Source organism: Scomber japonicus, chromosome 17 (genome assembly GCF_027409825.1).
Source record: "Scomber japonicus isolate fScoJap1 chromosome 17, fScoJap1.pri, whole genome shotgun sequence".
Lineage (NCBI taxonomy): Eukaryota > Metazoa > Chordata > Actinopteri > Scombriformes > Scombridae > Scomber > Scomber japonicus.
The window spans coordinates 9703137-9728676 of NC_070594.1; the positions used below are offsets into that span (position 1 = coordinate 9703137).

At 38.7% G+C, this 25540-nt stretch overlaps 1 protein-coding gene across 1 annotated transcript; it reads left to right on the forward strand.

Moving 5' to 3' along the window:
- Window positions 1-1551: 1551 nt before the first annotated feature.
- elp3 (elongator acetyltransferase complex subunit 3) lies at window positions 1552-24713 on the forward strand. Its single transcript, XM_053336939.1, has 15 exons — window positions 1552-1688; window positions 2766-2865; window positions 3365-3503; window positions 3992-4062; window positions 4303-4366; window positions 4578-4646; window positions 5279-5433; window positions 9872-10033; window positions 10153-10279; window positions 17597-17790; window positions 19079-19169; window positions 21034-21099; window positions 21187-21414; window positions 21578-21659; window positions 23781-24713. The coding sequence occupies exons 1-15, from the start codon at window positions 1667-1669 to the stop codon at window positions 23870-23872; spliced, it is 1662 nt and encodes a 553-aa protein (XP_053192914.1). The 5' UTR covers window positions 1552-1666; the 3' UTR covers window positions 23873-24713.
- The last annotated feature ends 827 nt before the right edge of the window (window positions 24714-25540 follow it).

The following is a 25540-nucleotide window of genomic DNA, read 5'->3' on the forward strand; positions in this document are numbered from 1 at the left end:
ATATGTAGTACAGGTGTATATATTATGCAGGTGTACCTAATAAAAGGGGTACACCTGCCTAAACTGCCTCATATATATACACTCAGTACAATCTAATGTAATCCAATACACCAGCTCAGCCAGGTTTTCTATGCTGTCATAGAGGCATAAATCAATTGTGTTATGTTTTAGCATGTAGGTCACAGTTGGTGGTGTTGTTGTACTGAGCTGTATTACATTCAGAGAGGTTTTTTTTAATATTCTGCATAGTCAAAAACCCTAGAAACACCTCTAAACTTATACAGAAACCTATAATTTAACTTAGAAACTTCACATAAAAGTGAAATTCATGGCAGAGCTGTTGTATTGAATTGCTTTAGATTGTACAGGTGTATCTAATAATGTGAGTATATATATTTAAACACACTTATATACATATATTACCCTCTAGAAGTACACTTGACTAAATGTAAGATTTATTTTGCCCCTTTGCAGCTTCATTGCGTAAAATGCAATGTCTCCATAGGTAAAAACACAGTAACCTACTGACTGCTGCTTGTTGTGACAATATCCACACTTAAACTCGACTCCCTGCAGCTTGTACGAGCGACTATAAAGCCGAAACCAGCTGAAATATAAGCGATATTAGTGAGAGGACAGTACTAACCGTGTGAAACAGTGCGCAGCAGTCCGACTCCTTCAGGCACCTTCAAGTACGCACAGCAGCAGCTAGCAGGACGCTAACGAGAGCTGGAAAACAGGAGCAAACACACAGAGAAGGGGTCAAATATGTTCACATGTTGACAGCTGATAAGTGTCCCCTGCTATTTCTATTTATTAAGTCATTTAAAAACACACACACACATACATACACACACCACTCATATACCACTCACAACAGCGCGTTTAGTTCATTCTCCACAGCTCTTCCACCTGTTGCATTTCCTGAAACTTCCCCCCAACCTCAAAGAGAGATCAGTCAAGCCATGTCAGCTCGGCACAGCTAAAGGGATTTGCCGTGAGATTTAGTAAAGTGAAGCCTGGAAGTTCCCAGCTGCGCCTCTAGTGCTGCTCAGCTCTCCAAAATACCTCCAGAGAGGTGATTCAGCGCCTCTAAGCGGAGCCACATGCATTACAAGTCTGCACTTTTTCCTTCCAAAAAAACAACATAATAATACAACAAATAAAGCATCTTTTGCTAGAATATAAAGTTAATTGTGCATTTATTTTAATTTAGATTGGCAACTTTAATACTCGGTTGTTGGTTTAAATATAAGAGGGAGGTTGATTTACGCCGTTTTACGACAGTGTCGACTACAGGTGTTGTGCCGAATTTCGTCACCCCCTCAATTAAATGCCCCCTCTTGTTAAAATGGGTTTCTTATAGCACTAAATCCACATTAGAGTTAATTTATGGTTATACTTAGTTGGTTTGGGTTAAGGTAAAGCTTTTGGTTAAGGTTAAGCACCTCAGAAGATAAATGGTAGGGGTGTTATGTGGAGAAAGGAGGATCGGGAAAATTTTAACACGGGAACGGCTTTTGTCATAACACCCGGATCCGTGTATGGAGGCAACGTGAGGTTGTTTACTGTCTGCTATCAGCCGTCTAGACTAGAAAAAAACAGATGTACACACTCTGACAGATAGATATCTTTTTATATTAAGACACCATACTCAGTGGAAGACATGGGGAAGCCAAAGAAATCGAGTGAGTTTGTGACAAAGTGTTTAAAAATGTCTTAAATGTCTCTGAATTTGACAGGCTGGCTGTAGCTTGTTGCTAATGCTAAATGCAAGCATGCGTCTTATAATGTGACAGTGATGTAACTCTGTGTATAACTCATTCTTTAAACATTTTAAAGGGATATATTCATTGTTTAAGACTACAGTAAAGCCATAGATGTGCAGTTAATGACCTTATTGACTACTAACGAGCTGTAAATTCATCTTTTCTAATGCCATGTATCCAGGGTTGGGAAGGATGTTTTGGAAATGCAATAGGTTACAAATGACTAGCTTCCTATTTATAATGTAATAAGTAATGTAGCTATTTCAATGACTTAATCAAAGCAATGTAACTTAGTACATTTGATTACTTTTCTAATTTTCACACATTTTTTCAGCTGTTAGGGTAAATGTACACATTAAGCACCAAAATCTATCAGGTGTAAATAATCAAGTGTTTTTCATAGATACTGACATGATTTATAAGGGAGATCATTTCTTGTAAAGCAAGATTTATCTCTCATTTGAAAATGTATTCATTAGTTCATGTAGATTTTGGAATATAAAGATATTTTATGAAAAAAGTCAAAAGTTTGGCATGGGCTTAATTGGTACTGTGACACCATTTAAACTCATGTGTACTCCAAATAAGGTCTGTGTCATGATTTACTTACAAAATATAAAACATATTGATTTCAAAGAATTAAAAACAGCAGTATATGTATTCAGTAACATGTTAAATATTAAAAAATGAGGGAAAAAACCCTCCTAAGCAAAATCTTGAAGGTCTGACTTCAGATGTAACCTCCTGTAATCATCAACATTTTCATAAGTAACTGTAATGGATTACACTTATATTTATTTTGTAATTAAATTACATAACGCCGTTACATGTAAATAATTATTCCCCAACACTGGATATAACTCTTTATAAATTCATCTTTTTCTGATGCCATATCTCTACATTGAAGTACCAGAAATGAGTGAGAGTGAGGCCGTTTTTCATCCCATAATATTACAGTAAATCCATTAACACTATTGATTGCTGCTGTTTTTTTAGGTGACCTCAGCCGAGCCGAGCTGATGATGATGACCATTGCTGATGTCATCAAGCAGCTGGTTGAAGCTCATGAGGAGGGAAAAGACATCAATCTTAACAAGTAAGTTTTCTCCTTGTATACATTATACAGTGTACGTTTCATAAAGGTCCCAGCACAGTGACAGATGTGTTGAGCCTGACATCAGCTTTAAAAAACAGGTTTTGCTCACTGTGGAAGTACCACTTTTAGATTGATTTTTCTGGCAGCAACTCATGCTTTATTGTCATTATATTGAGGGTCAGACATATTGAGGGTCCCTGAGGCATAAGCACAGTAGCTTTTAGGGAGCACCAAGCCACCATCCATGCCTGTCACCTTATCTTATACTTACACTTAATGGTGTTGAAGTACTGTTGTGTTTTTTTTTGTGGTAAAGACAACCTAATGCCAAAAAAGCTGAGCCTGTTTTGCACATGCAGGTAGTGTGAGAAAATATTGGACATTGGTGTCACCTTCAAATGAATCAACATAAGTCTTGCAAATCATCTCCATTCTTTACTCCACCTTTTACTTTTCCAAGCTGTCAAATGACTCATGACTCTTATGTCTTTTCAAACAGAGTGAAGACTAAGACTTCAGCTAAATATGGACTTGAAGCTCAGCCTCGTTTGGTGGATATCATCGCTGCTGTTCCACCACAATACCGTCGCGCTCTGGTGCCCAAACTAAAGGCCAAACCCATCCGTACAGCCAGCGGGGTACGTAGCCCTCGAGTTCAGTTGTTTGATTGAAATTGCAAACCGAAAGGTAGAGCGATCTTTACTCACTCATTCATCTGCTGTTAAAAATCAAATGTCTGTGCCCTGTAGGCAGTGGGAATTTTAGTCTCCACCATATTCTTGATTAATAAACATACTACAAACATACTAACCCTAACCCTAACCCAGATCAGATGTTACTGTCAAATGTAAAGGTTGTCTTACCTAAGCTATTATTGGATGTTAAAGGTTGAATGTTTTCTCAGCTCTACTTTGTTTTTTTTTTCATTATTTGTGAAGAAAGGCACGAACAATACACAAGACTGAAAGTGACAGATTATATTAAAGAAAGTGTGAAAGTAGGAGCCTATAGAAGTCTTTTATACTTTTTTAGAAATCTTTGTCACTAACCTATAATTACTTTATTGTTAAAATGTGACTTCTACAGAATAGAGGGACAGTTAAATTATTCAGTGCTTTTTTGACAGATTGCAGTGGTGGCTGTGATGTGCAAACCACATAGATGTCCACATATCACCTTCACTGGCAACATCTGTGTGTAAGTAACAAGTATTGGGTTTTTTTTTAGGTTTGCTGGATCTTGTTCTCTGTTTATCTGAAAATGTGTTAGTTTATGTGTCATATGTACAGAGGTACAAATCAAAACGGTGGCTTTGACCCTTCAGAAGGATTTTGGTTTGGAGAGCTTATTTGAAACAATTGTTTTCCGTCATCATATTTTTAGATATTTGTGTTATTTTATTCAATGCAAGTCTTAAATCAATCTTAATTTTGGCAGATACTGTCCTGGAGGGCCAGACTCAGACTTTGAGTACTCCACACAGTCTTATACTGGCTATGAGGTAAGATCATGTTATTCTAAACTACTCAACAATGTATTCTGGTTTACAATGTCTTTGGAAATGTTCTTACTTACACTGTAGATTCACCCTGATTACTGACACTTTGTGCACAACTTTGACCTTTTATTTGCTGTCATTGTATCATTTGACTTTTGGGTTCAACTTTCCTTTAACATATCAGTTTTTAACATTTCTATTTTTCTATCTTCAGCCCACTTCTATGAGAGCCATCCGAGCACGATACGACCCCTACCTTCAGACCAGACATCGGGTGGAGCAGGTCAGTGTTGCCCTGCCGTGTCTACACCATCTTATATGTGTTCTTAATGCCCCCTCAGTTCATTAAAGCATCACTTGGCATTACCAAGAATTAAATTGTCTTATTTTATATTGATTCAAGATGTTGCTAAAACGCTATTTCCCCACAACAGCCTTTGTGCAGTTAAAGCCTTTGCTTACATACGTTCATAAATCATGACCACTGATAATATATTCAGTGTACAGTAATGAGTGCCATGGCTTTACCCGCCTGCCAAGACCTGACCCCAGTTATGCCATTATTTAAATTTATTGCCACATTAGTCTAATGCAGCAGAGAAAAGCCATTCATTAAATCAGTTTATGTAAAATTTGTGCTGTTTGAATCTCAATTCTCCACAGTTGTCATCTTTTTCAGAGTTTTAACTGTTCAATTTTAGTTTTATGTGCAATCTCTGCTTCTAGTATAATTCCAATTTATTTTGCAGGATATGATGATCAGGGGTAATAAGTATTATTATAGAGAACATTAAGTTAGTCCACTTCACTGCACTTCACTATATATCCAATGACCGCCAATAAAATGTCTCAATATTACAGAACTGTACATTACCCTTTGTATTAAGTCTTGTTTGTCCTCTGTGTGATCTGCAGCTGAAGCAGTTGGGTCACAGCGTTGACAAGGTGGAGTTCATCGTGATGGGCGGCACCTTCATGGCTCTTGCTACAGAATACAGAGACTACTTCATCAGGAACCTACACGACGCTTTGTCTGGACACACATCCAATAACGTGGAGGAAGCCGTCAGGTACTAAAAGCACCTCAGCCTCTGTTCTCTGTGTCTCATTTACATTCAAACATTCAAAGGTATAATATGCAGGATTTGTTGGTTGTAGTTTGTGAACACATTCAGAGAGACAGGAGGGGGGGGGGCAACAGCAAGGAGAACAAAGCAGTGAATCAGATAAATAAAACATTATTTTCTGATTGTTTCATGGCCGTCAAATAAACACACCCACACCTCCACACAAACCCTGCAGGAAGATGCTGCATTGTCGTATTTTGTTTGAATGCAGCACTTTATCTTGTCGCTGTGGCCTCTCTGCTCTGCATATGTGTGTGTGTGGAGCTCAGCCCCGCCCTCGGTCAAGCACACACACACACACACACACACACAGACAGAGAGCAGAAAAAAGAGACAAACACAGCGATGTAACCTGGCTGCTACGCTACGAGTCCTGACCTCACACCTGTGTGCAGTTATTGGCCGGGGGGGCTACACACCCACTTCCCAAAGGTTGATGTTCAGAAGTGTTTCGGACACAGTAAAATAATTAGAAAATACAGGCGGAGAGTCTCTGTAGATAAATAGTGGGTCATGAATAATGATTGAGAGGGATTACTTTTGTCTATAAGTTGTTTTTTAGGTTTTAAATGCTGCGTAGTATATACTCTTAACACTCAGGATACTTATGAGGCAATATGTTTCCTTCCTTGTTTCCTTTTATAAACCATTGAATATGCATCTCAGGAATTTATTATATCAGGATAAAACCCTTGAGATCTATCATTTTGTTTTCAATGGGGTCCCAAACAAGCCCTTACAAAACAAATGGAAAACAGACACAATACTAAAGTAGTAGTTCCTAGTTTATTGTAGCAGTGAGTGTAGTTTCTGTAGATCCCAAGTCACTGGAACTATTTGCTCCCAAATGCAAAGTTAATGGATCATTTTGGCAGTATACTGGTGTTCAATTCTTTATTTAGTTTTATCTTCCACATGAAATAATTCCCACATGCAATAAGCCTAAAAATATTACATGTTGAGCTGAACATTTGAGAATATTTAACCCTTTACTACACCAGAGGGAGCTATTCTACCATTAGAGCTCTTCTCTTACAGCTGGATAAATTCTACCTCCGTCTGGAGAGAGAAATAAAAATACCATCATACTCACTTAGATCAACTTGTAATAAAAAAATAAGGAGCAAGATTGAATTATTAGGCTTTACTGTGGATGCCTGTGTTTATGTCTACGTCAACATTTTTCCCCTATACACCCTCCTCATTGCACAACATTGTTTGTGTATTATTCAATATGAATGGGAAGTATGGTACCACATTTTTATTATCCTTTAAAATTACCTGACCCCCCCTCCTCCATTTTTGCCTTCAAACCTCTCCAACTAAAACTGCAAACATCCTATAGGAAGCTGAGCTGTGATGACTGCCTCAGTCTGTCACAGATTAAGCTGCCATTGAGAATTTGGGAGGAAAATAAGAGAGGGCTGTCTCTCTAAGTCTTCTTCACTTCTATTGATTTCTTCACTGACTGAGTTAGGCTCGCTTTGAATGCAATTGGATGCACGTCTCCTCAGTATGGATGAGTAGTAAGTTTTATAGATGAATTGGAGAAGATTAAAAGTCAGAGTAGAAATACCCATTTGTTGAAAGGGTGAAGACGTCATACACACAATTGGACCAAATAATGGCTTTTTCCCAGGACTGAAGCTGTTTGTTTGGCTATTTACTTCCCTAAAGTCTGATAAGACCCATGGGGCCAGGTTGTGAGTGTGTACGTGTTCGTCCTTGTGTGTGTGTGTGTGTGTGCGTGTGTGCGTGTGTGCGCGTGTGTGCGAGTAAGCTCGTAGGTGTGAGTTTGGCTGTATTTGCCCTGCTCTGCTATCAGCAACCTTCGTTAAGATGCTGTGATTGTAGTAATTGTGGTGGCTGCTCAGTTTGAGAAGGAGGAGGCTCTTGGTTTGACCGGGGACAGCCCTTATCTCTGCCTCAAGAGTGTGTGTTTATGTGTGTGTGTGTGTTTATTTGTGTTGATAGAAAGCGTGTGCACGTATGATGCTCACATCTCTGGTTCTCGCTGCGCTCATGCTGCTCTTGATCTGATCACAGCAGCGAGATACCTCGAGATAATCGTCTGAGATAATAGACTTTTTATTGATTCATTTCATACAATCTGATCATTCTCTCTGGAGCATAAACTCCTGTAATTGGTGTAAATCAGCCAGCAGACTGTAAAAGATGGACATTTATTGCCAACAGATACAGAATCAGAAGGAACATGAGCTGGCATGCGGGCAGCTAATGGTCATTGGAGCAGCTGGAGTGGAGAAAAAGACAGCTGGCTGGTGTGCCGAGATGAGACGTGTCTGTTCGGTCAATTGTGTTGTTTTTGTGATTTCGATCAGTGACTCAAATAAGTTTGGAAGTCACAGATTCAGACTTAATGAATCCCTGAAAAAAAACTTGAGATTGCATTTAAAGAATGACAAGGCACCGTACTGCGTCACCTCTGGACACTTTCTTCCAATCAGCAGAGCTGCTGCTGTGAGGACACACAACAGTTTTTCATGAACCTCTTGTCACACAGCGGGTGATTAAAACTCATTGAGTGATTAGTTATAGATGTCTTAGGTGTGTCTACTGCTTGAAGATCAATGGCTCAAAGGATTGTGATCATGCAATGTTCATTTTTAGAATTATTAGAGTTCCCCTTCACTCAAAAATGCGTTGTTGTGACTTCACTGTGCAGAAAATACAAATAATAATAAAGCATCTTATTTAAAAAAAAAGCCTTTCAGGATACCCAAGGACACTTTACAGAGAGACTATAAACAATCCAAGAAACCAAGCAATGGAAAAATAAAATAACAAGCAACAATAATATGATATAATAGAATGATGTATGTGCAGTTTGACATTTGAAGGCTAGTTTCACATTCATCATCTGAAGAGGGAAAGTTTCTCACCTTGAATCTGAGTTTTATCACATGGTTTTGTGACATCAGAACCATTTTGGTAGCCAGTCGTGCTCCTATTTATAACTTTAACAAGTGTGTTGTGGAAACTTGAAGCCTTCAGTGCAAATATACTTCAATATACTTTTCTTTTTCAGCCTCTTCAGTAAAGTAGGAGGTACTAGTAGGTTTTTGTAGATTATGTTTTTTTTTTCTATGAGTGTTTTTTATTCTGTATGTCTGAAAACATGTTTTTAAGGGGATCTTTAAAATGTTACTGAACGCTAAGTAATTAAAGAATTAGAAGGAGGAGTGTAAAAAGGTCAAGAAGAGAAAGACATGGGGGGAGAGTTTAAGGACTGGAGGTATCATTCTGTGTATGGCCCAATTATTGGACACATGTGCCTTTTGTATGAAAATCTTGTTCTATATAAAAATGAGAAGGTTGTAGATTATCATAATGACACAGAATCTTCTTGTACATCTGATTTTTGCTACAGTGCAAAGAAAAACTAATTCAATCAACAAGTAGATAACATTGTTACCCATTTATGAACTTTGTTAGAGTTCTGAACTATCATTTTTTTTTACTTTATATCTTAAATCTGTGTGAAAATGGGGTTAAAACAAGCTGTAAGCCATATTGACAGTTTGTGGAGCAACATCAGCACTGATTTGGAGTCATATTTCTGTCCACCTGAAGAATCTGAAGTCCTATATTCACATTTCTATTAGCTTAGCTTCGGTCCTCCATCATCTCCTAAGGAAAAATATTTAGCTGTTAAATGCTCCATTGTCCATGTCTGCTTACAGAGGGCATTTAGAGCATTTTAGAGCATCTGCTGGTTAATGAGAGAGATCTGTTGGTTCATCACTACAGGAGGCACCTTTCTCATTACACATAGTCCTTTGATCCATTGTTATCATAAAAATATTAATAATATAATATAAATATATATCACTTTAGTTGTTGTCACCCTGTGTGGAAACAGAGAAACTAATATTAAACTCTAAATATAATAAAATAATTCCTTTTCAAAGTGTTTTGAGACCTACTCTGTATCCCTTAACAATCAAGACATGTTAATTACTAAATAATTAATTAAATACTTCACTTTTGACACAAAGAAAATACTCATTAATATCTCATTTAACGTTATTTGCTTTGCAGACTTTTTTTTTTTTTTTTTTTTTTTGCTGTCGTTAGTGTTTTTTATTGCATTACCGTGTCCTTAATGTGAGGTCCGCGTTAACCATCTGAATAATGAGCCATGCATACTGGCAGCAAGTAAATTGATGTTGCTAAATGATCCCAGCAGTATGTTTTATTCATACAGTGCCCTCCAACATACTCTCTGATATTAAATTGTCAAATTAAAAAAAAAGAAAAACATATTATATCGAAGCATAAAATAAGATAAACGCTATAAGCTTTTTATGATCAAAAATAACATCAATAAAAAATTGACTGAGACGGTTTCCTGCTGCAGATACTCGGAGCGGAGCAACACCAAATGCGTAGGAATCACCATCGAGACGCGGCCCGATTACTGCCTGAAGCGACACCTCAGCGACATGCTAGGCTACGGCTGCACCCGGCTGGAGATAGGAGTCCAGAGCGTGTATGAAGACGTGGCCCGAGACACCAACAGGTCAGTAGGTCAGCGAGGATGGACGGATGCAGATAGGAAACCAGACACGGTGTCATGGCAGCAGGTCTGACAGTGTATGAATAATGTTTTTTGTGTGTGTGTGTGTTTGTGCTTTACAGGGGTCACACAGTGCGAGCCGTGTGTGAGTCTTTCCATCTAGCAAAAGACGCAGGATTCAAAGTTGTGGCCCACATGATGCCAGACTTGCCCAACGTGGGCATGGAGCGGGATGTGGAGCAGTTTATTGTAAGCGTTTCACATTATTCACATTATTTTTAATGATTGAATTACTTCCAATTAGTTTTTGGCTGAATTCATTAATACATTTCAAGAGGTTGGGGTTGTTTTTCTACTTTTTTTTTTTTTTACTCCTTTTTTCCACCTAAAGACTGTACAGCTGTCCTCCAGTGTTGTCATAGTTGGGAATAATTTGTAGTATCAATCACTCAATCAAACTTTATTAATATAGCACCTTTCATACAGGTTAATGTAGTTCAAAGTGCTTCACGGTTGATTGACAAGCTTATAATTAGACTGAAAAAGTGTAGACCAAGGGCAACATAAGGGGAAGCAACAAAAATGAAAAACTATTACAAAGTTGTAACAGTAAGTTGGATCAGGGTCACACAAGGTAGTGATTGATCATTGATCATAATATATTGATTTGAATTTGAAAACATACATGCATGTTAATCCTAAAATAACTTTACCTCAGAGAATAAAGTAATAAAGTTTGGCTTAAAACACTTGCATTGGTATAATAAACCAAAAGTCATGATCATAGGTTTAATTAAAGCTGCCCAGAGTGGAATAACAACAAAAACAATGAAAATGTATATTACAATACAATTTAAATACAGGACAGAAACAACTTATATCAGGATACATAACTTTTCTTGATGTAATTTTTATAAAAATATAAATATATTTTTTCCTAAAACTGTACAAGATTCGTAAATAGTAATTATTTATTACAGTTTCTGTGTAGTTTAATGAATGGTGGAATTAACTTTTGCAGAGTTGTGCTGTTTACTGCACTTTCTCATACTGGCTGACATACAATATCAGGGTCCAGATGTATAAACAATGCATATGCACAAAAACTATACAATTTCTCACATGTGTAGTGATGTTTATAAAAGAAGAGTTATTTGATTCAAGATTCAAGATTCAAGATGCTATATTTGTCAGTCATCATGTCAGACATGTGAGCGAGATATAGTACTCAGGTCTCAGATACTAATATAAATTAAATCTAATTTAAAAACAAGCTAAAACAGGCTAAAACATCATATGCAAATAAAACATAGTTAAAGTGACTGGTAGTTTAAAGTGCATCACAGACTGGTAGTATAAAGTGCATTTATCGAGGCAGAGTCCGAACAATCAGAAGGACATTCATAAACTTAATTTTGATTAATTGAATAGTTTTATGCATTTTAGATGACATGTTTGTCTTCATCTATCTCTATTGACTCAAGTCTTAGAGCAGTTTTGATGGACAGATGCACAGATGCACAGTTACATATATGTATTCACTTCAGAGGCAGCTCAGGACTCTTCCTTTTACACCACGGACAGCTACTGGTATCAGAGTACATTCTGTGGGCGATTTTTACCTTTCTTATGCACTTTGAGAGGGTAGACTCACACAAGAAAGATGGGGGAGGGAGAGAGAGAGGGAAAGTAGTATAATATGCAGTAAATGTCCGTGTCTGGAATAAAAGTGCAATTTTGACTGGGTACGAAGCATAACCACTCAATCACCAGGACGCCCCTCTCACTCAAAGATTTGTTTTGTTTTGAGGTGACATAAGAGGTTAATTGGACTGTCACCTTTAGCGGCAACTGTCAATCATTGAGAGTCTGCAGATAATTATATTCCACTCAAGTTTAGCATGCAAATGTGCATCTATTCTAGCATAAAGGGCACCCAAATCACTACTGTGGTTAGTTCGGTTGGAGCTTGAGGTCCAAAACAATAAAAAAACTCTAGATAGATATTATTTTTAGGATAGTTTGTAAGTGTCGGGCTGAAAAAGTTTCTTAAACTGAGGCAGAGAAACACTGCAGACTAAAAATAAAAGCAGTAAAGTGATTCTCCAAATCATCATAATTGTTTGTGACAATAGCAAATCTTATTGTGCTTTGCGTCAGAGTGCGTCATCACTACTGATAACACAGCGTTACAGTAACATAAAGTCCTGCGTGTACTATAGCGTCTTAAAATAGCGACGGAAAAAAGCTGCGACAGTTGAATCACAATCCTGTCAGATGTCTCTCAACAGCAGGCTCGCCGTACAGCTCTGATTGGAAACACAGCTATAATATGATTGTGCAGTCTCAGACGGGGGGGCTCCTTCCCAACAAGCATGACTGTAGGATGTCAATGAAGACTCGGTTTGAGACTGCATAATGTCAGCTTGTTTGGTTCATTTATTTATTTATTTGTTTTTTACATTGTTAAAGCAGAAATGAAGTGATTAAAAACACAGCAATGACAGAAAAGAGGAGATATAACTAATTGGTGCAGGTAAGACTCTTGACAAACGCCCTGTGGCTTTTTTTTACTGCTGTGTCTGATGTGTCTGTCTTGTGACTCAGTGTAGTAGTTTGGTTTTCCCTCTTCTGTAATGAGCTACAGCACAAACTAAACAAGAAGATAAACCGAGATGCAGCATTCAGATATAATGTGGAAACTTTGTCCTGCTCAGACAGGCTGACTTAATGAAATGTTGAATACATTTTAAAAATGGGGGATTTGTCTCTTATTTGTGGTCCTCGGCCCAGATTTGGTCAGGTTTGAATGTGGACAAGGACAATGATGCAAACTGGGTTATGAGCTGTGTGGCTGTAAATTGAACTTAGCAAAAATGGAGTATAACATTCACAAGCATGTTTTAATTATCCTGTAATCCCATCAGGAAGGTATTCAGTTGATTGCGATCTGTAACTTCACCACTAGATGTCACTAAATCCTACACACTGGTCCCTTTAAAGACAGGGAAACTGTTAGCTAGCTCTGTCCACGATTTAAAAACAAACACAAAATTAACATTTCCCACCTTTTTTTTGTATAGATTAAACAAATAAGATTAACATGTTAATTCATTACTGAGCTTTAGAATTGCTGGTTGGTGTTTGTTTGAATAATCTATTTATTTAATAAGACCGCTTTCTGTTTCCTTTTTCTTTCTCTGTGACTATAAAATAAACCTTTATTAATCCGTGGGGGTGGGGGGGTTCAGGAAATTCACTATAACTAATCAACTATCACACACAGCTTTTTCTCATTTACTTTTGTATTTCATTTTGTTGGATAATTGTGATCATACAATAATAATTTCATCTGCGGTGCTAAGTAGTACTTCGAATCCCTATTTTACGCTTGTTCAGTTATTTGATAACCGAGGCAGAAATATAAGGAAAGAACAATTAAATTGAGTCCACTGGTCTGAATAATAGTGGATTGTTTTTAGGGAAATAACAATAGTAATATTTAAATAAAAAATGTGATAATATATACATAAACAAACTAATAATACATTTTATTTATAGAGCACTTCTCGAAGTACTCAAAGACGCATTACGTCAGTTCAAGGATCATTTAAAAAAACACGAGAAAAACAACACAGTAAAAAAGCTCTTCTCAATACTGACGTATCCTTACATTAGTGTCACTTACAGCAGTATGAAAGCACTATTTCAGTATTTATAAAAGCTATTTTTGATTATAGCATTCACAGCACATCCAATCTTTCAACCATTAGCAGCTCTGAGTGCTTCAGTTTTCACATAGAGATATTTAAGTAGTAGAAAACAGCCTGTTACTTCCTGCAGATTTGTTATATTAACTCTCTATATATGTATATGTGTGTGTGTGTGTGTGTGTGTGTGTGTTTACATTACCGCTTCCTTGTGTGAATGTATTTGATGGTAATATGGAGGGCAGCAGCAGGTCGGCACAGTGGGGGGGAAGCACAATAAATGTGTATTTGGCCCTCTGAGTCACTTAAGTCCATCTCTGTGTCTTTTTCTCTGTCCCATCTCCAGTGTTTGTCTCACTCTCCTCTCCATTATCATTCACTTTATCTGTATCCTATCTCTCTCTCTCTCCTTTTCCAGTCGTAACTTTTCACATCTACTTTCTCTTCTCCTTGACAGTCTCTCTTCGTCTCATCTCTCCTGTCACTTCATCCATCTCCTCTGTCGTGTCAGCCTCTCTCTCTCTCTCTCTCCCCTTCCCCTCTTATTGCACTGACATTTCCAGATTATACAGCCAATGCGTGGCTCCCCTTCGCTCCTCCACATCCTATCTAATCTTCCATGACATGCTTCCTACTGGCGAGGGCAGGAAAAATATGTAGGTCTTAAAACATCTTCACTCCAGGATCCAAACTTAGCATCTCTGGATATTTCCAGGGATCCATAAAATTTACTGCCAACCCCCCCTAAGACAAGGACCATCCACGTTGAAAGACATTCAAGGCCGTAGTTAAATGTGGAGCTAGTGTAAAATAACAGTAAAAGGTAGAAGAAGCGGGTAAAGGTCAAGTCAATTTTATTTATAAAGCCCAATATCACGAATTTGGCCTCAGGAGGTTTTAAACTTCAGGGCGGCATTTGGACACATTTATATTCATAACAATTAAGTGGACACTTTAATCCTGGATTACTGAGTTTTAATATTGGAGCCAGAGGGATGCAACTTGCATTTTGGGCAGAAATGTGTTTTGTATATGAATAATTATTCTAATAATTGTTTGGCTTTGGTTTGCCCGAAACTACTTACATCCCTCTTGCTCCAAGTCTTTAACAGATAAGTCTTGTAATATTCTATTTTTTTTTTATTATCAACAAAATCCATGTAAAGACTGTCTGTTGCTCTCTGCTCCAAGCTCATTGGTTCCCCCCTGAAGATGAAATCTTTTAAAAACAGGTCACAAATTTCGTTTTTTTTTAATTTATACCCTAAAACATCCATCCATCCATTTTCTGCTGCTTATCCACAGCCGAGTCAGGGTGGCATTAGGCAGAGCAATGAAACCCAGACATCCATCTCTCTCCCCAGCAACGCTCATCAGCTCCTCCTGGGGGATCCCAAGGCGTTCCCAGGCCATGTTTTGTTACCCTAAAACAGCTGAGCTTTCTAGGTTTTACCAAATGTTACAGAACAAAATGAACAGAGCCCTTTCACTTACAGATCAGTAGTCTTCTTATTTATTTTAAAACGAACATGGTTTAGCTAGAAACCTTCATCAGCGTAATTAAAACAGCAGAAATGGCGATTTATATAAAAGCAGGTGAGGTTCAGACACCAATCAGCAAAGATAACACATGATTGCATTATAGGATCCATGTGTGAATGAACTAGCATACAGACCTCGCCTAATGAAGGTGATGTGACCACAGTAATCAGAAAAAAACTATATAAATTAATAAAAGCAATTACCACAAATCAATTATTTGTATCTTAATGTATTAATGTGGATTGTATAGCTCTTTATATATATATATATATATACATAGTCTGTTTTTGCTATATGTTTCCAGTCTTGGACATCATTACCTTTTTATTACCAATCATTATGAGAAGTCTGTATCTAGGTTGTTCATTAATAGATGGATCATATTATGAAAGTATGTAATCTCTCCTCTGATTGGTGTTTGAACTTCAACAGTTTTTATATAAATCACCATTTTTGCTTTTTTTTATTACACAGATGAAGCCTTCTCGTTGAAATATGTTTGTTTTTGCCTTTTTAAAGCAGGGAGAGATGATGAAGGGGGTAGCATGACTGGAAATTCCAGCTCACAGATTTTTACATTTGCTTTAAACGTCTAATGCTTCAAAAATGATGCAAACAGCAGCTGTGGTTTCAGTGAAAGGATGTTTACTTAACTATAAAAGAACCTCCATGAAAATTGGTGATAATAATAATTCAATTCAGGCCTTCTTAAGCGCAGAGCTCTCCAACATTGGTAGCCAGCAGGCAAGCCAAGCAGGGATCTCGAATTTTCTTTCCCTTTTTATTTGCATCATTCGTTCAAACATGCTACATTATCAGCTATCTTCTGTTACTTGTGTATATTGTCGTGATCCTGTCGAATGCCTGATGTCACACACAGTCGCTGTAGGCGGGGAGCAGCAGCAGCAGCAGGAGAACTTTGCATCCTCCTTGCGTCCATCATGGTTGTCCTGATAATGAAATTCGATTACAACTTCCTCCCAACCCCGAGATCCTCTCTCACTTATCTCTGGTGTACAGATGCTCTCTGTCCCGGGGGAGGCATCCTTAACAAGGTTCCTCTCCACCAACCAACAGGAGCTGTGATAGGCAGTCCAAAATGGTAGCAGGTAGCAGGTAGCATATTCCCGAAAATAGTCTCGAGACTCTTTCTTCTTTGTGGTTTTGCCGCATTGTTATTAGTTAGATGAAACCTCCCCACCCTCTTCCCTCCCTCCACCATCACTTTAGGTTTAGATCAGGACCATGCAGGACATGTCCTCGTTTGATTATGAGCTGTGACGAGAGAAGGAGAGAGACAGAGGGAGATTATTATTATGCCATACTGATAATGTGGCCTATTTTGGAGAATGTGCCTCGATTCGAGATCTTCACGGTTCTGATCTTGACAGTCCGTGCGGAGGGGGAGGAGAATGACTGGAAATCACACAGTTTCCCTTCACTGCACTAAACCGGACAGCAACACATTCGTCTGCTTCAATCGAATAGCTGAGCCCCTTGCTGTGCTGTCCTCTTTGATATCTGATTTATATGATGGATGTCTTCTCTCAACATTGGGCGCTGGAATCAGTGGTTTTGCAAATGGACCTTTTTTTTTTACATTTTTTATGTAGCGTTGAGATACTTTCCTTTGCCCCTGTGTGGTCAGAGAGTTAAAAGGCAAATGAAAGCATTCAGTCTCTGGGGGAATTTTCAAGAAGCACTGTCAGTTTTCCTTTTCTATATTGTTTTCTCTTTCTCAATGTTAGGAGGGTCTGATAACGAACACAGATAAATGATACAGCAATAAGTGGTGGAAAAAACAAATAATAGCATATAAATTAATTATTACAGCAATGACTAGGAGGAGAAAAAAAGGGCCACTTAGTTTTATGCCTGATTTTCTCAAATGACTTCATAACAATAAACCTGAAAAAAAAGGTTTATACCTGTCTTGGATTGGAAAACCAAGCTGTTTCAAAAATATTTGGCTAAAAATATGATGTGGGATGATTCATGTTTTAGTGACTGGTGGTTTAGTCATTTTCTATTGTGAGAGTTCAACATATTACATTGAATTCACTTAATGTTTTATAGAGACTGTAATGGTGTAAAAGAAGTGTTCAGCTTTTCAGTTTTGATTGCAGAAAACAGAATTCAAGTAGAGAAGATTGTGAAGTGGAAAAAGTATTCTTACAGTCCACTTAGAGTAGAGCTAAAATTCTCAGACAAAGCATGAATGCAAATAAATACTGTCTGATGTGATCAGAGCTGTACGTCTTCAATGCTTAACAGGAATCTCTACTGTTTTTTTGTTTTTTTTTTCTTTTTGCAGGAATTTTTTGAGAACCCAGCATTTAGGCCTGATGGTTTGAAGCTGTATCCAACTCTGGTGATCCGAGGTACGGGTCTATATGAGCTGTGGAAGACAGGTCGGTATAAGAGCTACAACCCCAGCGCCCTGGTCGACCTGGTAGCCCGAATCCTGGCACTGGTACCGCCCTGGACACGAGTGTACCGAGTGCAGAGGTAATGACTGATTGCCTTTTATTGTCATTGCATGTTCACATACAATGAAATTTGCTGTCTCTCATAAAAGAAAACTGTTTCCATTCACTCTGCTTAAACACACACTTACGTACACACACATAAAATAGAACTGTTAAATAAGGTGAAACATGCTCATAAAGTGCTGTAAAAGTGAAATGAATGGAGCTGAGGGGTTGGATATAAACAGTATGTTGTTTAAAGCTCCAATATAGCTCAATGAATTTGTTATAAACATTGATACAAATGTCCTCTCTGAACGTCCTGAGAGTTAACAACCAAATCCGAAGCGCTATGTGGCTTTTAACTGCTTTTAGCCCATTTCTTTGCTTTGATAATTTGGCTGAAGATAGACTATATAGTTGATTCTCACAGCTCTCAACAATCCCTACCCGATTCACCCTATTCAACTTTTTCATGCAAGCATCTCTCAAGGTGTGTTCAAGGTGTGTTTGAGGCTGAAGCCAATGCGGAAGTAATGTGCTAGATGCTGGCTCCAACTAACTCCCACTGAAAAAGCATCAATCCCCAGTACTGATAAAATAAAGAATTAACCAGATAGTATAAACTGTGAAAAATAATATATGAACAAAGTCTGTGACATGAAGTGCTGTTTTTAAGCCTTGGGTTTGGCGATTTGACTGTTGCCATCTTGGATTTGTGGAGCCAGAAGTGACCATATTTGGATAAGAGGGTGGAGCTAGCCTAGGATTAGCACGGTGCATTTACAGTCTATGGTTAACTGTGATGATGCCAGTGGTAATAGTCAGTAGCAAAAAGTAGGAAAAACTGAAAATCCGACTACTTAAAGGGTCTTTTAATGCAACCAAATGCTGAACAAGACTTTTTTTTAGGTGACCAAAATGTAGATAGTGGCAGCTACACCTACACTCTGTGAATCTATACTGTCTATTTTACTCTAAATCAGACCATCGTTTCACAAAATGAACACCATGCTTTATTAAAGAAGTGTTAACTGAGGTGAGAAGTGAGAAGTAGGGTCATTTTCTCAGACTTCTATACAGTTAGACTTCTTTTTGAGTTGCTTCCTGCTGGCCATTAGAAAGAATCCAGGTTTAAGACACTGGCTTTATTTTTTTAGATTGGGAGCTACCTTCTTGCCATATACACACAGATAATTTGTGCTTCATTGATTTGGTGTATACTATTGTGGTTCTCTGTAATAACCAATAAAAAGTTATTCTTCCATTATTTCATTTCTCAATTGTCTCCCTCTTTTCTTTCCTCCTGCTGTCGTACCGCTCATCAGGGACATCCCCATGCCGCTGGTGAGCTCCGGAGTGGAGCACGGCAACCTGAGGGAGTTGGCTCTGGCCAGGATGAAGGACATGGGCACTGAGGTGAGACTCAAAGGCCTTTCATATTAAACTAAAAGACTCTGTGTCAGCTTCTTTTGAATAAAGAGGCTTAGTAGGCTTTTTGAGCCGGGACACCGAACAGTTACCATTGAACTCTGGTTGTGGCAGCAGCCAACAGATGGATGCTGACTGTCCAAATAATTTGCATACACTGCTGTGGCAGAGCAAGATGACAAATTTAAAAAAAACCTTGCCAAGTGTAGTTTAGAGCTGATGGAGCATAGAATTGAAGCGCCCTCCCTCCCTCCCTCCCTCCCTCCCCACTCTCCCAAGCTTTTGAATGTCTCTCGGGGAGGTAAAAGTAGATGACGACTTCAGTAAATGTTGAACCTCTCAAAGTTCATCCAGCCTGAAAACATCAGGTCAGGTTGCACCTGTTGGACTCGCCAGCACAGCACATGAAGCAGAAGACCCCTCGCCAACTTCCATCAAAAAAGACTCAGGTTAAAAAGTCCTTCATCAGAAAACACCTATGGGGTAAAGAGCCGTCTGTAAGCTGCTATTACAGAGCTGTTATTTACTTTTAGGCTAAAATACAACCATAAAAAACATCAATGTCAGGATCTGCTCTTTTTGCTCCACTACCAATTTTTTTTTGCCTCTATTTGTCCTTCATTATTTATAACATTCAGCACTCGTTCATTATCAAAGACATCACGAGAGAGCTGTGGCAACCACCTCAAAGATGTGGCGTATATGTCGTCACATATTGCACCACATTTCCACCAAAACTTTTTATGCTTTTATGCTACGCCAATTTTTTTTTTAAATTTATTCAAACTTTGACCCAGTTTCCCACTGACTTTTCAAAAACCTCTCCATCCGGCTCGCAGCTTAATGCCACTCACTGTTACATGTTGATAAACTAGCGGAGCGGAAACCCGTCTTCATTGTGTTCAAATTAAATCACTCTTCTTCCTTTCTTTCTTTTCTTTTTTTTTCCCCAAGTCAATTTCCTAATCCTTAAAATTTCAGCCCCGGTTGATTTGTTGACACCTGTGGTTTCTAGCGGTAACAGCAAATGCACTTTAATACAACAGCAAACACTCGTTGAGCAGCTACTTTATCAGAAATACAGAGGAGCAGCTGGTGTATCTGTTCGCAGAGCAACCAAACTAACTCATTATGTTTATAATAAAGAAGCCCCTTTTTTCCAAGCGTGTTATGAGCAACCGCCATCTGACTTCATGCTGCATACATCGAGACTAGTTTTCCACACAACAGCAGGACACCGTTGAATTTATAACCTCGCTGACAAGTTGGAGGTGTGCACTGTGTCGCCTGCAGCTCTTCATCTAACAGCTTTCTGTAGCTGCTCCCTCTTGTCCTATTACTCCCCTGCAATATTTACCCAACCACTGTTAAAAAAAAGGCATAAAATGACCCCTGTCTTGTTTTGTAGATGCATTTTTGATGAATGTTTGCCTTTAGCCCTATAACCGTGGTGACAAATACATTCTATTTCCTGTAACTGCTTTACAATGAAGCAGCTGTTTAGCTAATTGAGGTCATGTGAAGCAGCAGCAGGAGGAGGAGATACAGTGTTATTATTCTCAGTAACTTTAGTCAACCAACAGTGAAGCTTAAATCAATGAGATCAAATCATTTTCTCTCAATGCTTCATTCCACAATTTCAATTAATATAATATAATAAATATAAATGTTTGATTTAACTTCATTATTACTACCTGAAATGAAGCAATAAATGGATACAGCATGCTTGATGTTTCCTATTTCAAGCCTTTTTGTGTTGAAGTCCAATCTAACTAATCTAAATATTAGATTTGTCCCAAGATTTCAGGTTTCTAAAGTAGTTTGACCCATTTGAATCTTTCTCTGTATGCAGTGTCGAGACGTGAGAACCAGAGAGGTGGGCATTCAGGAGATCCACCACAAAGTCAGACCCTACCAGGTAACATGCAGCATCCTGACAATGAAGCACAGTCACTTTTTACAGAGTTAGAAATCAATTGATGTAACAAAAGGCGTGTGTGTTCAGGTGGAGCTGGTGCGGCGGGACTACGTTGCCAACGGCGGCTGGGAGACTTTCCTCTCCTACGAGGATCCCAAACAGGACATCCTGATCGGCCTGCTGCGTCTACGCCGCTGCTCCCCTCAGTCCTTCCGTCCGGAGCTGAAAGGCGGCGTCTCCATCGTCCGCGAGCTGCACGTTTACGGCAGCGTCGTCCCGGTCAGCAGCCGAGACCCCAGCAAGTTCCAGCATCAGGTGGGTTATATGCTGACGTATAAATTACACACACAAACACTTTTGATTTCCCCACCTGGTGTGAATCAGATTGCTTTTCTCTAAGACCTCCGACTGATTTGAAATGACTAATTTTTAAGAAGTAAATCTCTTTATCTGTTCCTTTTTTCTCCTGCCTGATTAGGGCTTTGGTATGATGCTGATGGAGGAAGCAGAGAGAATTGCCAGAGATGAACACGGCTCCTGCAAATTGGCTGTTATCTCAGGTGGGATTTTTAAAGCGGCGCAGGAGGGCTTCATTTATCCCCTCCTCAGGCGTCCAAAAACAAACATCTAATTAAGCCATATCATGACTTAAAAGATATGATAACTACAGAAATACTGCATCACATGTGTGCAGTTGTCATCAGCAAGCGAAACTACACGTTAAGTGCAAAACATTTCCACTTTATATTAGACACTACAGGATGATTTTGGATATCTGTTTTCAACACTTGGATGTCTTTAAGTCATTCAAGAATGTTTTTGCAGTATCAAAATGTTTCTTCATCATTTTCTAAAGTTATTCGAAGAGTCTGATCGATGCTGGATTTTTAATTATTGATTACATTTTTGATAATGATGCCTTGAATTTGGTATTACAGAATTGTGACTAAGATATGTGGTGAAAAAGTAATATAAAAAAGTAATATAAAATATAATCATAACCGTGGCGGTGTTCAGCTCAGTGGGTAGAGCATCTGCCCCATGTGTTGAGGCTCACTGCAGGCGACCCCGGTTCGAATCCCGCGCCGAGCGGTCCTATCCTGCATGTATTTGCCCCCTCTCTGCCTCCCATTTCCTGTCTCTCTCTATACTAACCTATACATTAAAGGTAAAAAGCCCCAAAAATATACTTAAAAAAAAATATATATATATATATATATATATATATATATATATATATATATAATCATAACTTTTATCACCTTTTCATAAACAGAGTTTACAAAGTGCTTTGACAAATCAAAGGCAGTACAACACAGAGCAGTAACAAGGCAGACATTATCAAGGCAATAAAGACAATGAAACACAATAAGGAGTTGATAAAAAAAAGATTAAAAGATAAAAAAAACTCAATAACAAACAGCATCACATAAAAGCAAGTCTGAAGTGATTTAAAAGAAGTTACAGATTCTGTGAGCCTCACTTCAAAGCCAAGGGACCGGTCACCTTTAAATTTCAGGGCCCCACCCGAGGATCTAACGCTGCGGGTTGGCTCCTATGCGGTCAACATTTCTGTTATATAAAAGTAAAAATCTTAAAATCAATTCTATAACAAATGGAGCTGGTGGAGAGAAGCCAGGTTTTGGGTGATGTCGTCTGTTAAAGCCAGTAAGAAGCGACTCCATCGTTCCCCCTCTATCACCCCTCTCTATTCTATTACAGACACTCAGTAGTTTACTGTAAAGTGAGCTGTGAATCGAGATGTCGGACACTGATGAACCATAACCATCTAGTGACGTCACTGACAGATGTGTGCTGCATTTACTTTCACGCAGTGTTGACAGAAACAGGAAAGGCTCCTCTTGAGAGCAATTGCACAATACATCTGCATGGTCAGCCTGTCTGCATTGTTATCACTATCACCGTATAAAAAAACAAGAGGAAGCAGATAACAAACCATTTATATCAGCTGAATCCATTGTATTACTGTTATATGTACATTAACTGCCATCGATTGAGGGCTTTGCAGACATGTTGCCGAAGGTTTGTTGACACTTTGTCTTTTCACCAAGTGGGAGATACTGAAGCTCTTCTTATTCCGGATAATTACAAGTCAGAGGCTGATGTGAGCAGTTATGATATGAAATTGTGCATTGTGGCTGATGCTCTTTGTTTCCATTGTGGGAATATTTGAAGGCACTGTAAAGTACATAAAGCACACTTGGACTTTTTGGACTCAAAAATGAAATGTTGAAGGGTAAATGTAGTGCACTTAGTAATCAATAGAGAATGATTTCTTTTTTTTTTTAAAGATTTTGTTGGCATAGACGCCTTTATTTATCAGTAGCCTGACAGGAAACATGGGAGAGAAAGGGTTGGTGTGACATGCAGCAAAGGACTTCCGATCGGGATTCGAACCAGGGTCGGCTGCGTACAGTATATGGCATGCGCTCTAACCACTCGACCACCTGCGCGCCCTAGAGAGTGATTTCTGATACTGAAACTTGACAAATGACAAAAAAAAAACATTTCTTACGTATTAGCCATATACATCAATACAGATATACATATATGTCATGATCTGGTTACTTTAAGCTTATAAAACTGTTCAGTGACATTTTTCTAGAAGTGGCTATTTAATTTTTTTCATTTACTGAACACTTCTCTTCTGTGTTTTCCAGGTGTAGGAACGAGGAACTACTACAGGAAGATGGGCTACGAGTTGGATGGACCATACATGGTGAAGGATCTATACGAATCTGAATTCAACTGAACCTGGGCGACGATTTTATTTATCAAGACATTATTTCTTGGGACATTGATTGCTGCAGTATTTGCAGTAAAAAGTTTTTTATTATAAACATCGGAGGAGATAATGGTTGGCATTTTCTCTCAGTCCGCACATCTGCTTTTTTTTTTTTTTTTTTTTTTATCTGGAACACGGCAGGAACATCCTCGCTTTATTTAGATAAGGAGAAGGGTGCGCAAGGACATGAGGAGCGAAGTCATTTGAGATGAAGCCACTGCAGGGTTTTTGAGTTCAGTACTACTTCAACAGATTGTGACATTTTAAAAGTTGCTGAAACGAGACACACCAGCAACAGCATGATGGTATTTTTAGCTTTCCACACTGAAACTAATAGTGCCTTTTTCAATGAGCAGTAAGTATTAGGCAGTGCTTTTAAGGCATTTTAAATTCTACTCAGATGTTTCATGTGTCTGGTGAAGAGCAATATGAATGTCTAGGTATCCTTTCTATCATTTTCCTGTAATTCGTCTAGGATGAGGAACCTGTTTGGCGCTGCGGTTTAGTTAATCATGTTTATGTTGCAATTAAATAGAAAACCCATTATGAGTCAAGCGTTCATTAAGGGTTGGCAGTGGATGAATGAACAGTGAGAAATGTCCTCGCCGGGCAGCCGTTGTGTAATTGCACAATTTTGATTTGTAGGGCAGGAAATTAAATATTAGTGTTACATAAATTGCTTTTTAAAGCTCCTCAGTTAATCCTATTTGTATTTTTTTCTGTCATGCTGCACAATGTATTCTGTTGGTTATCCAGATGTTTTAACCAACATCCACACATCACATGTTCTCAAGGAATAAAATATATTTCAGTTAATTCTGTCTCCTGCTCTCTCAGACTTCTCAAGACATTTCAATAATTAAACCCCTAAATGACGGAGGAGCTAAGAAGGTTTTTAGCTTCCAAAGAAAGGTCACACCATCGCACTTCATCCTATATAATGTATTCCCCAATGTCAAGGGTGCCAGCCTTTGCAGGAGACCCTCGATGATTGCCCTATGAGAGTGTTTTACTGGCTCATTTGACACAGCCTTTCCAATTACATCTCCATCAGTTACCTGTCTATTGAACATTGACTCAATGCTACGTTGAGCCGCACTGTTACTGGAAAGGGTTTGTCATTTGAAAAATAGCTAGTAATAAAGCACAAAAGACTCATTCGGGGGGACCTATGTCTCATATAGATTCCAGCTGCACGGGGGGGGGGACTCAAGTTGAACGGGCGGTGCGTAATTTCCTGGATGCGGCCGCTGTGTCGTGACTGTGCTGTGTGTTGCAGTCCTGACGCATTGTGGAAGAAGCCACATTCAGGCTTTCTTTCCACACTTTGCTATCAGCTGGAAAATCTTAAAGGACCCTCTCTCTCTCTCTCTCTCTTTTTCTCTCTCTCTCTCTCTCTCTCTCTCTCTCTCTTTCTCCCCCCTCCCCTCCCACCCGCCTCATCGACTGGCTGAGTCTGTGCCGAGCTGATTTGTGCTGTGGAGGGGGGTTTGGTTTAATCCGCACTGCAACAAGAAGCAGAAGTTGAGTTAAAAGTGTGCTGAGGTGAAGTTTTTAGAGGACCTGTCTGTAAAAATTATCAGAGGAGAACAGGAGGAGGAAGAGGAGGAAGAGGAGGAAAAAGCCTGGGGGTGT

What these genes read in the sequence shown, in the direction of transcription:
- elp3 (XM_053336939.1), top strand. Translation starts at nt 1,667, where the DNA reads ATGGGGAAGCCAAAGAAATCGA. An exon ending in AAAGACATCAATCTTAACAA is followed by an intron (nt 2,866 to 3,364) that starts GTAAGTTTTCTC and finishes CTTTTCAAACAG; the next exon opens with AGTGAAGACTAAGACTTCAG. An exon ending in CAAATTGGCTGTTATCTCAG is followed by an intron (nt 21,660 to 23,780) that starts GTGGGATTTTTA and finishes TGTGTTTTCCAG; the next exon opens with GTGTAGGAACGAGGAACTAC.